The sequence below is a fragment of the Cebus imitator genome, unplaced genomic scaffold (assembly GCF_001604975.1).
Source record: "Cebus imitator isolate Cc_AM_T3 unplaced genomic scaffold, Cebus_imitator-1.0 Scaffold52, whole genome shotgun sequence".
NCBI classification, from domain to species: domain Eukaryota; kingdom Metazoa; phylum Chordata; class Mammalia; order Primates; family Cebidae; genus Cebus; species Cebus imitator.
The window spans coordinates 1379528-1391575 of record NW_016107367.1 but is presented as its reverse complement, the minus strand read 5'-3'; the positions used below and the strand labels follow the sequence as shown (position 1 = coordinate 1391575).

General features: G+C 48.7%; 1 protein-coding gene across 1 annotated transcript in view; it reads left to right on the top strand.

Annotated features, from left to right (window-relative positions):
* Positions 1-12048, top strand: part of DYNC1H1 (dynein cytoplasmic 1 heavy chain 1) — an 88130-nt gene that overhangs the window by 45017 nt on the left and 31065 nt on the right. The window contains exons 30-42 of the mRNA XM_017528090.1: positions 1012-1255; positions 1442-1625; positions 1905-2117; positions 3641-3879; positions 4071-4227; positions 6653-6880; positions 7393-7623; positions 7882-8022; positions 8298-8531; positions 8620-8826; positions 8915-9036; positions 9526-9691; positions 10918-11081. Of these exons, the coding sequence (XP_017383579.1) occupies positions 1012-1255; positions 1442-1625; positions 1905-2117; positions 3641-3879; positions 4071-4227; positions 6653-6880; positions 7393-7623; positions 7882-8022; positions 8298-8531; positions 8620-8826; positions 8915-9036; positions 9526-9691; positions 10918-11081 (2530 nt within the window). The remainder of the gene's footprint in view (positions 1-1011; positions 1256-1441; positions 1626-1904; positions 2118-3640; positions 3880-4070; positions 4228-6652; positions 6881-7392; positions 7624-7881; positions 8023-8297; positions 8532-8619; positions 8827-8914; positions 9037-9525; positions 9692-10917; positions 11082-12048) is intronic.

The window sequence follows — 12048 nt, the reverse complement described above, 5'->3', positions numbered from 1 at the left end:
AAAAAAAAAAAAAAAAAAGAAACCCACAACTGTACTGCATCTGTAGTCCTCATTCTAGGGCAGCAACATAGAGGTTGCTATGCCCTAGGACAGCCAAAAACCTGAGCAGTCCTTCCTCAGCCAGACAGATGCCCCTGTGCTCCCGCTTGTATGTTCCCTCCATGGCCTTTGCCACAGAATGACTGTGTCCACTGATGTGGGCACTCGGTGCCCCCTCTTCCCTCCCACATCATCAGAGAGCCAGCCTCCCCAGCCACCTGTCTGGCCATCATTCTGCTATCTGTCTTTGGAAACGAGCCCTTTATCAAGATCGGAGCAGTTGTCAGAGAGGCCCCAGGGCTGCTTCCCTTCCCTGTTGAACACCAAGTACCAGCATATGGGGTCAGGGAGGGTGGATGCTGAAGGAAGCAAACGTGGGGATTGGGTAGGTGTGAAATTCTGCCTTATGTGCACACTGTAACTTTTACTCTTTCCTTCAATTGCATAATAACAACTTGCCTTATGGAGAATTCCCCAGACCTCCTAAATAAAATAAAAGGAGTGTCGAAGAAAGCAACACTTGCATTTGGGATCAGTATTCTCTTAAGGAAAGAATACACTTTGTCCCAAAGTAGCTCAGAGGGGCTTGGAGATTTTGGAGGTTTTTTATTTTGATGATCCTGGGAAAAGGTAATTACCATATCTAAGCCAGTCAGGTGTCACGGCATTTATTCCTTTTTATTTTTGCACATTTATTGGGCAGCATCTCTATCTTGAGTTCTCCATGACACTCAGTGTTGTGTTGCCCAAATAGAAAAGTGGACCCTGCTTCTGGTGGCTTGACCTGGGACACATGTGCCCATGAGGTGCATGGGAATGGGTCCACCTGGGCTGGGAGAACTTGGCTGGTAGTCCCTGAAGACCGCTCCACCAGCTCCCTAGAGGAACGAGAGCTTTGTCTTTTGTTTTAGAGATATTTTAGAACAGGTGTTTCTAACATTTCTAGTTTTAACACCATCATCTCGTTCTTAGCCTCTGCCCCCATTACTTGTGAGCTGCTGAACAAACAAGTCAAAGTGAGCCCCGACATGGCCATCTTCATCACCATGAACCCTGGCTACGCAGGCCGGTCAAACCTTCCTGACAACTTGAAGAAGCTGTTCCGGAGCTTGGCCATGACCAAGCCCGACCGACAGTTAATCGCCCAGGTCATGCTGTACTCACAGGGCTTCCGCACTGCCGAAGTGCTTGCCAACAAAATTGTCCCGTTTTTTAAGTGAGTAGCCTAGAATTCTTCATGATTATGTTTCTTGCATATGTTCAATGTGCCCATTTAACCTTAAAATTTTTGTATGTAATGATTGCACATCTTTGAAAATATTCATCTCTGATTTCTTGACGCCTGACCTTATTGTTGCTTAAAGTGTACTGTTTTTAAAGAAAGCCTTTTTTTCCTTTCTAGACTTTGTGATGAGCAGCTCTCTTCTCAGAGCCATTACGACTTTGGTCTCCGGGCTTTGAAGAGTGTACTGGTGAGTGCAGGCAATGTGAAAAGAGAGAGAATCCAGAAGATAAAGAGGGAGAAAGAGGAGCGAGGGGAAGCTGTTGATGAAGGAGAAATTGCTGAAAATCTCCCCGAACAAGAGGTGCGTTACAAACCTTTTGATCATTCAAACCTTACACGTTATTTAAGTTTACCTTTTCAACATTTAAGCCATGACTTGTGAGTTCTTCTTGCGGTTCACATGTGTTGGGATGACTGGAGTTGAATGTCATGTTTACCCAGTGAGTTGAGTGCATGATTGTGGACGAGAGGTGGTCGCACCCTTTGTTCACCAGCAGTTACTGATCACGCAGCTCCTGGGGACGCAGTGGGCGGCACTCGAGCCATGCTCCGCTCTCACAGCGCATTCCTCTCCCCGTAGATTCTGATACAGAGTGTCTGTGAGACGATGGTGCCGAAGCTGGTGGCGGAGGACATCCCGCTGCTCTTCAGCCTCCTGTCGGACGTGTTCCCTGGAGTCCAGTATCACAGGGGTGAGATGACTGCCCTTCGAGAGGAGCTGAAGAAAGTGTGTCAGGAGATGTATTTGACATACGGAGATGGAGAAGAAGTTGGTGGAATGTGGGTTGAAAAGGTAACCCAGATTGTTCCATTGGCCAACTGCCCTCAGACCCTGCTGGCTTTAGTGTCCAGTAGTGACGGCTGTGGGCCCTTTGGTGAAACTGTCCATGAAGTCTGTGGAGGTGCATGATATCGTTTATGAATATTTACGCAAGGCCTATTTGAATGTTTTTGTTGTTTAAATGAAGAGGTAGGAAAACTTAACCTGAAAATTTTACTTACATGATATAGTTCAATTTCTTTTTTTTTTGAGACAGAGTCTTGCTCTGTCACCCCAGGCTGGAGTGTAGTGGCATGATCTTGGCTCACCACAACATCTGCTTCCCAGGTTAAAGCAATTCCCCTGCCTCAGTCTCCTGAGTAGCTGGGATTACAGGCACGTGCCACCATGCCTGGCTAACTTTTGTATTTTTAGTAGAGACAGTGTTTCACCACGTTTGCCATGCTAGTCTCGAACTCCTGACCTCATGATCCTCCCATCTAGGCCTTCCAAAGTGTTAGGATTACAGGCGTGAGCCTGTGTGCCTGTCCCGTATAGTTCAATTTCTGAAAATGCTAAGGGCATGATTATATTGGAAATTTGTTTATGCTGGTAAAAACTCTGCTTACAAGACTTTCCAGTGGCATAGATGAACAACTGAAATCACTGATCAGTAGGTAGTTTACATTCTATATTGGCTTCTTTCCTTCCTCTATGTGATTTATTTAAGAAAAAGTTAGGTCAGGCGTGGTGGCTCAAGCCTGTAATCCCAGCACTTTGGGAGGCCGAGGCGGGTGGATCACGAGGTCAAGAGATCGGAGACCATCCTGATCAACATGGTGAAACGCCATCTCTACTAAAAATACAAAAAATTAGCTGGGCGTGGTGGCAGGTGCCTGTAATCCCAGCTACTCAGGAGGCCGAGGCAGGAGAATTGCCTGAACCCAGGAGGCGGAGGTTGCGGTGAGCTGAGATCAGGCCATTGCACTCCAGCCTGGGTAACAAGAGCGAAACTCCGTCTCAAAAAAAAAAAAAAAAGTTTACTGTTTACATGAGCTGTGTATGTTTAGCCTGAGAGACTCTGTACTGGATTGAACATACGGCTCATTCATTCGGTGTCTTATTGTCCTTGGCAGGGTCTGACATGTCCTTGTTGAGGCTGCTCATCAGTATCTCCTGTCCCACTGGCTCCAGCTTTCCTGACTTAGTAAGAACTCTCCACAGTTTGGAAATGTTGTAGATGTGGCCTGTGTAATACCTCTACAGTTGGAGAGTGCCAGTACTTGCCTTTAAGAATGCATAGAAAGGTGCTTGTAATCCCAGCTACTCAGGAGGCTGAGACAGGAGAATCGCTTGAACCTGGGAGGTGAGCCTGCAGTGAGCCAAGGTCATGCCACTGCACTCCAGCCTGGGAGACAGAGAGAGACTCCATTTCAAAAAAAAAAAAAATCCATAGATCGTGTTTCTTGCTCACTTTGACAAGAGGTGGCTCAGTGAAGAGCTGTCCCCATTCCTCCTCTGGGATGGTCACCGTGCTGGTCTATTGGGCCCTGCAGGTTCTCCAGCTCTATCAGATCACCCAGATCAATCATGGCCTGATGATGGTGGGGCCCTCAGGAAGTGGGAAGAGCATGGCCTGGCGTGTCCTGCTGAAGGCGTTGGAGAGACTCGAGGGTGTGGAAGGCGTGGCCCATATCATCGACCCCAAGGCCATCAGCAAAGACCACCTCTACGGAACCCTGGATCCCAACACCAGGGAATGGACTGATGGACTCTTCACGCATGTGCTGAGAAAGTACGTCCTCTGATCTTTGTGTTCTGCTGGATATGGGGCCCAAGTACTTTGTTCTTACAATGGCAGAGTATACATTATTTTCAACCAAAGTCAGTAAATCAAAGATCACTTCGGAAACCATCATAGGTAAACATGCCTAATCTTAAAATCCTGATTTAGTCAGCAGCTGTTTTAAAATCCTTCCCAACCAGGATCATAGACAGTGTGAGAGGCGAGCTGCAGAAGCGCCAGTGGATCGTCTTCGATGGCGATGTGGATCCGGAGTGGGTTGAGAACTTGAACTCAGTGCTGGATGACAACAAGCTCCTTACTCTGCCCAATGGAGAGCGCCTCAGCCTTCCACCCAATGTGAGTAACCTTTTGTCTGTCATCAACTGAATCATTCTATTCGGCCAACTAAAATCCATGTGCCAGCTAAGTGCAGCTCCGGAGTCATGGACCCGGATTATGTAAGTAATTTTCAAAGGTAGAATCTCAACTGCTAGATTCGTTTCTATTTCCATGGCTAGTGAGAAACATTTTAGTAGGTTTTATTAATGGTGTTCTATCATTTACTGAGTAATACACACACTCCATAATTATCAGTTAACCTTGTACGGTGGGGTGGTCATTAGGATTTCTGAGATGGAGTCTCACTCTATCACCAGGCTGAAGTGCAGTGGCACAATATCAGCTCACTGCGACGTCCGCCTCTCAGGTTCAAGCAGTCCCCCTGCCTCAGCCTCCTGAGTAGCTGAGACTATAGGCGCATGCCACCAAACCTGACTAATTTTTTACATTTTAGTAGAGACGAGGTTTTGCTGTATTGGTCAGGATGGTCTCAATATCAGCTCACTGCAACCACCACCTTTCAGGTTCAAGTGATTCTCCTGCCTCCACCACCTGCCTCCGTCTCCTGAGTAGCAGAGACTATAGGCGTTCGCCACCACGCCCAGCTAAGTTTTGTATTTTTAGTAGAGACAGTGTTCCACCACACTGGCCAGAATGGTCTTGATCTCTTGACCTCGTGATCCACCCGCCTCAGCCTCCCAAAGTGCTGGGATTACAGGCACGAGCCACAGTGCTCAGCGTCATTAGGGTTTCTTAAGCTGTTACACATCTAGGAGTTGGGAAAGTGAGAAATTTAGAATGGGGCTTTCTAGGCTGTCCCTTGGGAAATAAGTGTGTGATGCCGGTGCCTGATAGAGCGCCTACTGATCAGCAAACACGCCAGGCCCGGTGTGGATGTGCACTGAGTCAGAGCCTGTTACAAATGCTGAAAATCCAGCAGTAAGAAAGCAAGAAGACAAAGCTCTTGCTCACGTGTGATGCAGAAGATGGGCATGAATAGCAATTGGTGCAAAGAAGAAAAAAAGAAATTGAAAGCAAGCTGTCAGGTGTTGGGGTTTGAGGTTAAAATGTGAAGCCTTCCCTGAGAATGAGGTTTGAGCAGAGACTGAGGGGAGTAAGGGAGTAGGTCCCAAGGCACCCAAGTATTCTGGGCAAAGGAGCAAACAGCAGGAGTAGCAGGTCTGGGACAGGGGGCCAGTGTGTATGAGGACAGCAAGGGGCAGTTGGCTGAAGTGGAGAGGACTGGGGATGACAAGTCAGGGCTGAGACCAGAGAGGAAACGAGCCAGGTCAGGGGCCCTGGAGGTCCTTGTGAGGGTGTGAGTGTGTACCTTGGGCACGCTGGGATCCTGGGAGAAGCAAAGGTCCGTCTGGCTCCCGTTTGGAGAAGGAAGAGGGCGGGGTGAAAGCCAGGCCAGTTGGAGGCTGCCTCCTTCCTCCAGGCACCAGGGGCAGGGGACGAGTCTGCAGCAGTGAAGGTGCTGAGAAGTGGCTAACTGGCTGGAGTTTGAGAGCATGCGTGGGATTTGCTGATGGACTAGATGCGGGTGTGAGGGAAAGGATTCAAGGATGAGGCGAGGTTTCTGGCCTGAGTAGTTTATGAGTCTTTAACAGCAAGGCTTTGGATAGATGTTTATCGCAACTTCAGGAGCCAGCCATGGATTCTCAGTGCTGTCTGAAAGGGTGCCCTTACTCAGACTCCTCAAGTTCCACTCTGACAACTGATCTGGTAGAGTCTATTGACAGAGGAGATTGATCTCCTGGAGAGGAAATCACAGCTCCAGGGTTAATAAGGCTCTGGAGTCCAACCACCTGGACCCTAGCAAGTCACCTGCGCCATCTTTAAACCGAAGGTGACAGTATGCCTGCCTGGTCAGGTTGTGTGAGACTAGAGGGATCCAGGCCCGGTGCACACCCAGGACACAGTAGCCGCTCACATCACCCTGGAGGGGCTGTTGCTTCCGCACCCTCAAGAGCCTTCTGGTGGCAGGAAACCTTAAACACGGTGGTCTGCCCTGCTCTTCTCCCTGCCACACACAGCTGTCCTGCCCAGATTCTTACAGCGAGAACGGTGAATACTGTAGTGATGTGAGCTGTAGATGGTTTTTGTCTTTATTTTTTAAATAAGTGCAGAAAAATTAAGTTTGGGTTATTAGCTTGTTTTGGGGGTTTTTTGAGACGTGTTTTCACTGTCACCCAGGCTGGAGTGCAGTGGCATGATGTTGGCTCACTGCAGCCTCCATCCCCTGGGCTCAAGTGATTCTCCCGCCTCAGCCTCCCAAGTAGCTGCAATTACAGGCACCTACCACCATGCCTGGCTACTTTCTGTATAGAAAAATTACGTTTTAAGTCACCCTTTCAGTGTGTATATAAGTAAAATAATTTTAATGTCCAGGTTTCTACCAAACCTATGTCATTAAATCTGCTTCATGTTTTCTTTCAAGGTGAGAATAATGTTTGAGGTACAGGACCTGAAATATGCAACCCTGGCCACAGTGTCGCGCTGCGGCATGGTCTGGTTCAGTGAGGACGTGCTGAGCACCGACATGATCTTCAACAACTTCCTGGCCAGGCTGCGCAGCATCCCGCTGGATGAAGGAGAGGACGAGGCACAGCGGCGGCGCAAGGGCAAAGAGGACGAAGGGGAGGAGGCCGCTTCCCCCATGCTGCAGGTACTCCCAGGAGGGACCCACGTGTCATGGTGTGAGGGTGCTGGGATGTTCAGATGTGGCCTTGCTGTGTTGCCCAGACTGGTCTTGACCTCCTTGGGCTCAAGCAATCCACCTGCCTTGGGCACTCAGAGTGCTGGGATTATAGGCGTGAGCCACTATGCCCAGCCAAGTTTTGTGTAATCAGTGTTGTCTTCTGCCAGCTTGCAAGGAAGCCCAGCTGTCACAGCTACACATGTTGGAAGTCATGTATGGAAAAGTTAAAGAATTCTTTTCATTATCTTATTCTCTCTATAAATTGATGAAAGAGTGCCCTTTTTCATGGGAAAACCAAAGTTCCTGGGAAGCAGGGTTTTTGAGAACCACCAGGATGAAGGAATAAGGATTGGTCATTGAAGCTTCATCCAGAATTAGTTTTCCAAGGTCATGTGACTTTCTCCTGGGCCCAGGTTAGAATCGATGAAACTCGCCTGCCTTTTCAAAGATGGTTAAATATCACTCATTCCACCTTCTAGATCCAAAGAGATGCAGCCACGATCATGCAGCCGTACTTCACGTCCAACGGCCTGGTCACCAAGGCGCTAGAGCACGCCTTCCAGCTGGAGCACATCATGGACCTGACGCGCCTGCGCTGCCTGGGCTCCCTCTTCTCCATGCTGCACCAGGCCTGCCGCAACGTGGCGCAGTATAATGCCAACCACCCCGACTTCCCCATGCAGATCGAGCAGCTGGAGCGCTACATTCAGGTCAGCAGGCTTCAGGGCTTCACAGAGCTCCCCACTGTGCCGGTCCACAGGTCTGGGGACCTCTGAAATGCTGCACCTGTGTGGATGTACTCTCCTGGGCGAGGGCAGAGCCTTCATTGAGGGGCTAGGAAAGGTGCCGAGGGTGTCTGTGATGCAAGAAGACTGGGAACCACTGTCTTCAGGCTAACTTTGCTCTAAGTGTCTCTCTTTTGTTGTTGAAATTTTATAAAAATCAAAGTTTAATTCCTCTTTTAATAGCGGTATCTGGTTTATGCCATACTCTGGTCCCTGTCTGGAGACAGCCGGCTAAAAATGAGAGCAGAGCTGGGTGAATACATCAGAAGAATCACAACCGTGCCTCTGCCCACTGCGCCCAACATACCCATCATCGATTACGAGGTGAGCATGCAGTTACAGCCCGTGTTCTGATTCTCGCCTTGTTGATTTAACTCACCCGGGAACAGCCTGACCACGGGACCTGGACTTCGTCTTTTCATTTTATTCCATTTCATAGAAGGACTTGATCCTTTTAGTTTCATGTGTTAGCAAAGAATGCAGATTAACGTGACCAGTTCCTCCTTATGCCGAAAGTTCTATTTTGTGTTCAGGAAAGCAAATCTCGTGAGGCGGCACCTTGACTCTAGCCTGACTAGCACTTCCGTCTCTGTGTGTAGGTGTCCATCAGTGGAGAGTGGTCTCCATGGCAGGCCAAGGTGCCTCAGATTGAAGTGGAAACGCACAAGGTGGCAGCCCCTGACGTTGTCGTGCCAACACTGGACACAGTCCGCCACGAAGCCCTCTTGTACACTTGGCTGGCCGAGCACAAGCCCCTGGTCTTGTGTGGCCCTCCCGGGTCAGGCAAGACCATGACGCTCTTCAGCGCCCTCCGGGCCTTGCCTGACATGGAGGTAAAGGGGCCAGGAGGTGGGCAGCAGGCCTTTTGCTGTTGAGCGTGGGGTTGGTCTTACGGTGCGGTTTCGTGTCTTCCCTCCGCAGGTGGTGGGTCTCAACTTCTCCAGTGCTACTACTCCAGAGCTGCTTCTGAAGACTTTTGACCACTACTGCGAGTATAGGCGCACGCCTAACGGGGTCGTTTTGGCTCCTGTTCAACTTGGAAAGTGGCTGGTGTTGTTCTGTGATGAAATCAACTTGCCAGATATGGATAAATATGGGACCCAGAGGGTCATATCCTTCATCAGACAGGTTCGTTTCTATCCACCAGGCCCTTCCTGCCCCACAATGTTTCTTGTTCAAGTTTTGCTCCTAATGTGGTACTTGTCTGTTCCTTCAGATGGTGGAGCACGGAGGCTTTTACCGTACCTCAGATCAAACATGGGTGAAGCTGGAGAGAATACAGTTTGTTGGGGCTTGTAATCCCCCCACGGACCCTGGAAGAAAGCCTCTCTCACACAGGTAAAACCACTGGGTAGACTGCCCTGCCTCACACACATGCAGCTTCAGGATTGCTGTAAGCACAATGCCACAGAAACCTGGTTTTGATAATGAAGATGGTAATACTGCTTATCATGGGGTTCCTCCTAGGTTACTTCTCTGAGCTGTAATGCCAGGAAAGCATGTTAAAAATAAAATCATTGATCTCTTGGTAGTTATGAACTGCCCCAGACTCATCTGTTGGTCCAAGATGAGGCTGAAATAAGCCTGGGTTATTTTCTCATCTTTGCTGGGTTCTTTTTCAAGTGTTTTCAATCCACTGTTGTGTGTCAGACCCCAAGCCTGAGCAGTGCGTGTGAGATCTCAGCTAACACTGATGTCAAGTCTGCATAGCTAGGTTAGAAAGCAGCCTCCAGTCAGGACCCTGGACAGGGCGGCTCCACTGGCACACTGCCCCTTCCCTGGAGCCGCTGTCAGGGAGGGGGACTGAGCTGGGCCATCTGTGCACAGGTTCCTGCGTCACGTGCCTGTCGTGTACGTGGATTACCCGGGACCCGCCTCCCTGACGCAGATCTATGGCACCTTCAACCGCGCCATGCTGAGGCTCATTCCGTCCCTGCGGACGTATGCGGAGCCGCTCACCGCTGCCATGGTGGAGTTCTATACCATGTCTCAGGTACGCAGAGGCTCTTTGCTCCTCCAGAAATTGTTTTCCGCTCATAATTAAAGAACTCTATTGGCTAGGTGTGGTGGCTCACGCCTGTAATCCCAGCATTTTGGGAGGCCAAGGTGGGTGAATCCTTTGAGCCCAGGAATTTGAGCACAGTCTGGGCAACATGCCAAAACCATGTGTCTACAAAAAATACAAAAATTAGGTGGGTGTGGTGGTACATGCTTGTAGTCTCAGCTGCCCAGGAGACTGAGGTGGGAAAGTTGCTTGAATCTGGAGGCAGAGCTTACAGTGAGCCGTGACTGTGCCACTGCACCAGCCTGGGTGACAAAGTGAGACCCTATCTCAAAAAAAAAAAAAAAAAAAATGAGAGAACTCTATTAAAAGATTGGACTTTATTCAGAGATGTTGAGCCAAGAGACTTGCTCCAGGGTCTATCATCAAAGTCACTTTTCTGTGCAGGTACTAAGATTGCTGACATTTCCATGCTTAACCACTATCCTATATGTGTGTGTATATGATGAGAAGTATGCGTTTCTAAACATATATAAAGGCTGCATATCTGCCAGATTGCTCTCAAGGTAGTTGGACCAGCCGAGCTCCCACCAGCAGCACCTCTTTCCCTTTGCTCTCCAACGTTTAAAAACTGGTCATTAACAAAAGCGCCTTTGCCCATTTGGTGAGACGTGACTCTCATAGTTGGGGTTTGCATTTCTCTGTTTAGCCTCCCGTGGAGCCCTCCTTGCGGGGGATGAGTGGGAGCTGCCGATTGCCCTGCTGTGTCTCTTGCTCTTCATGCTGTGGGTCAGCTTGCTTGTCATAGGTGGCAGATGCTTTTTCCCAGCATTTAGTTTGCTTTTAAGTATTCTCAGAAGGATTTTTTTGTAGTTTCATTGTTTGAAGATTTAAATTGTTAAATATCTAGTTGTTCCAACATTGTTTACTCATTTGGAGATGGAGTCTTGCTCCATCTTACCCAGGCTGTAATGCAGTGGCGTGGTCTCGGCTCACTGCAACCTCCGCCTCCTAGGTTCAAGTGATTCTCCTGCCTCAGCCTCTCTAGTAGCTGGGACTACAGGCGCCCACCACCATATCCAGCTATCTTCTTAAATATTTCAGGGTCTAGATTCTTTATCTTTAATGTAAACACGTTTTGCAGCGTTTTCCCTTTTGACCACTTCTCCGTGTCTTAAGATATTTACATGTAACTTCCATTTTTCTCATTCCCATAGGAGAGATTCACTCAGGATACACAACCTCACTATATCTATTCACCCCGTGAAATGACTAGGTGGGTGAGAGGCATCTTTGAAGCGCTGAGACCTCTGGAGACCCTGCCTGTTGAAGGCCTCATTCGGATTTGGGCGCATGAAGCTCTGCGTCTCTTCCAAGATAGGTAAGGGAAGCCAAGGAACCAGTTGGTCCCATGCTCCCCTGCTCTGAGTTCTTTCAGCTGTCAGAGTTGGGATCTTTGCAGGGGTGGCCTGCCTAAGTTAGAGTCAGGTGGTGCCAGTGGTGGAAGGAGCAGAGTCAGCGAGGGCAGCCTCACATCTGGACACTGGTCACAGTCACCTCAGGGTAACAAAGTAACAGTGCACTGAGGGCACTGGGCTGGCCCACCACTGTTTGCTTACACAAGCCACTTTCATGAACCTTGTAACTTTGAACACGGCACTTTTTCTAAAAAAGATACACCACAGAAGTCAAAAAGGGGGCACTTTAATAAACCTCTTTAACTGTCAGGTGGAACCACACAAGGTAGCAGCTGCCTGTGATAACCTTACTAGTGCACAGGTTCACTGCTGAGTTAAAAGATCTCCCAGCAACTGCCTAGTGCGCAGGCTCCATAACCACCCCTCCTCTTCCTGATTCTCAGCCTGTGTTCACATCAAAGGCTTTGCAGCTGGATCTCTGGGCCACTGGTTTTCTCTTTTGCCTGTTGCCCACTTGGATCAATTCTTGTCTTGCAAGTTTTGAGTTTTTCTAGTTAAGTGACCAACACTTAAGGGAAAAAATTGCTAATGGCTATTGGATCAGCATCAATTGTGGAAGGTTTTGTTGTTTGAATTGCAGTAAGAGGACTTGGCAGATGGTTCTCTCCAGACTAAGAAATACTTAAGTGTTTGGCAATTGAGCTTCTGGACCAGGTATCATCCTGTAGCTTCTCCTATCACTGCTGTACAAGGAGTCTCAGAATACTGCATAGTTGTAGATCACTGACTTTCAACCTCGACTCTTTGGGATTCTTGGGTAACACCAGGTACATTACTGAGAGTCACTGTAAGAGGTAAGCAGGCAAGGCAGAGTGCGGAGCTTGTTGGCCATGGCAGCCCTATTTCTATTTCTTTTTTTTTTTTTTTTGA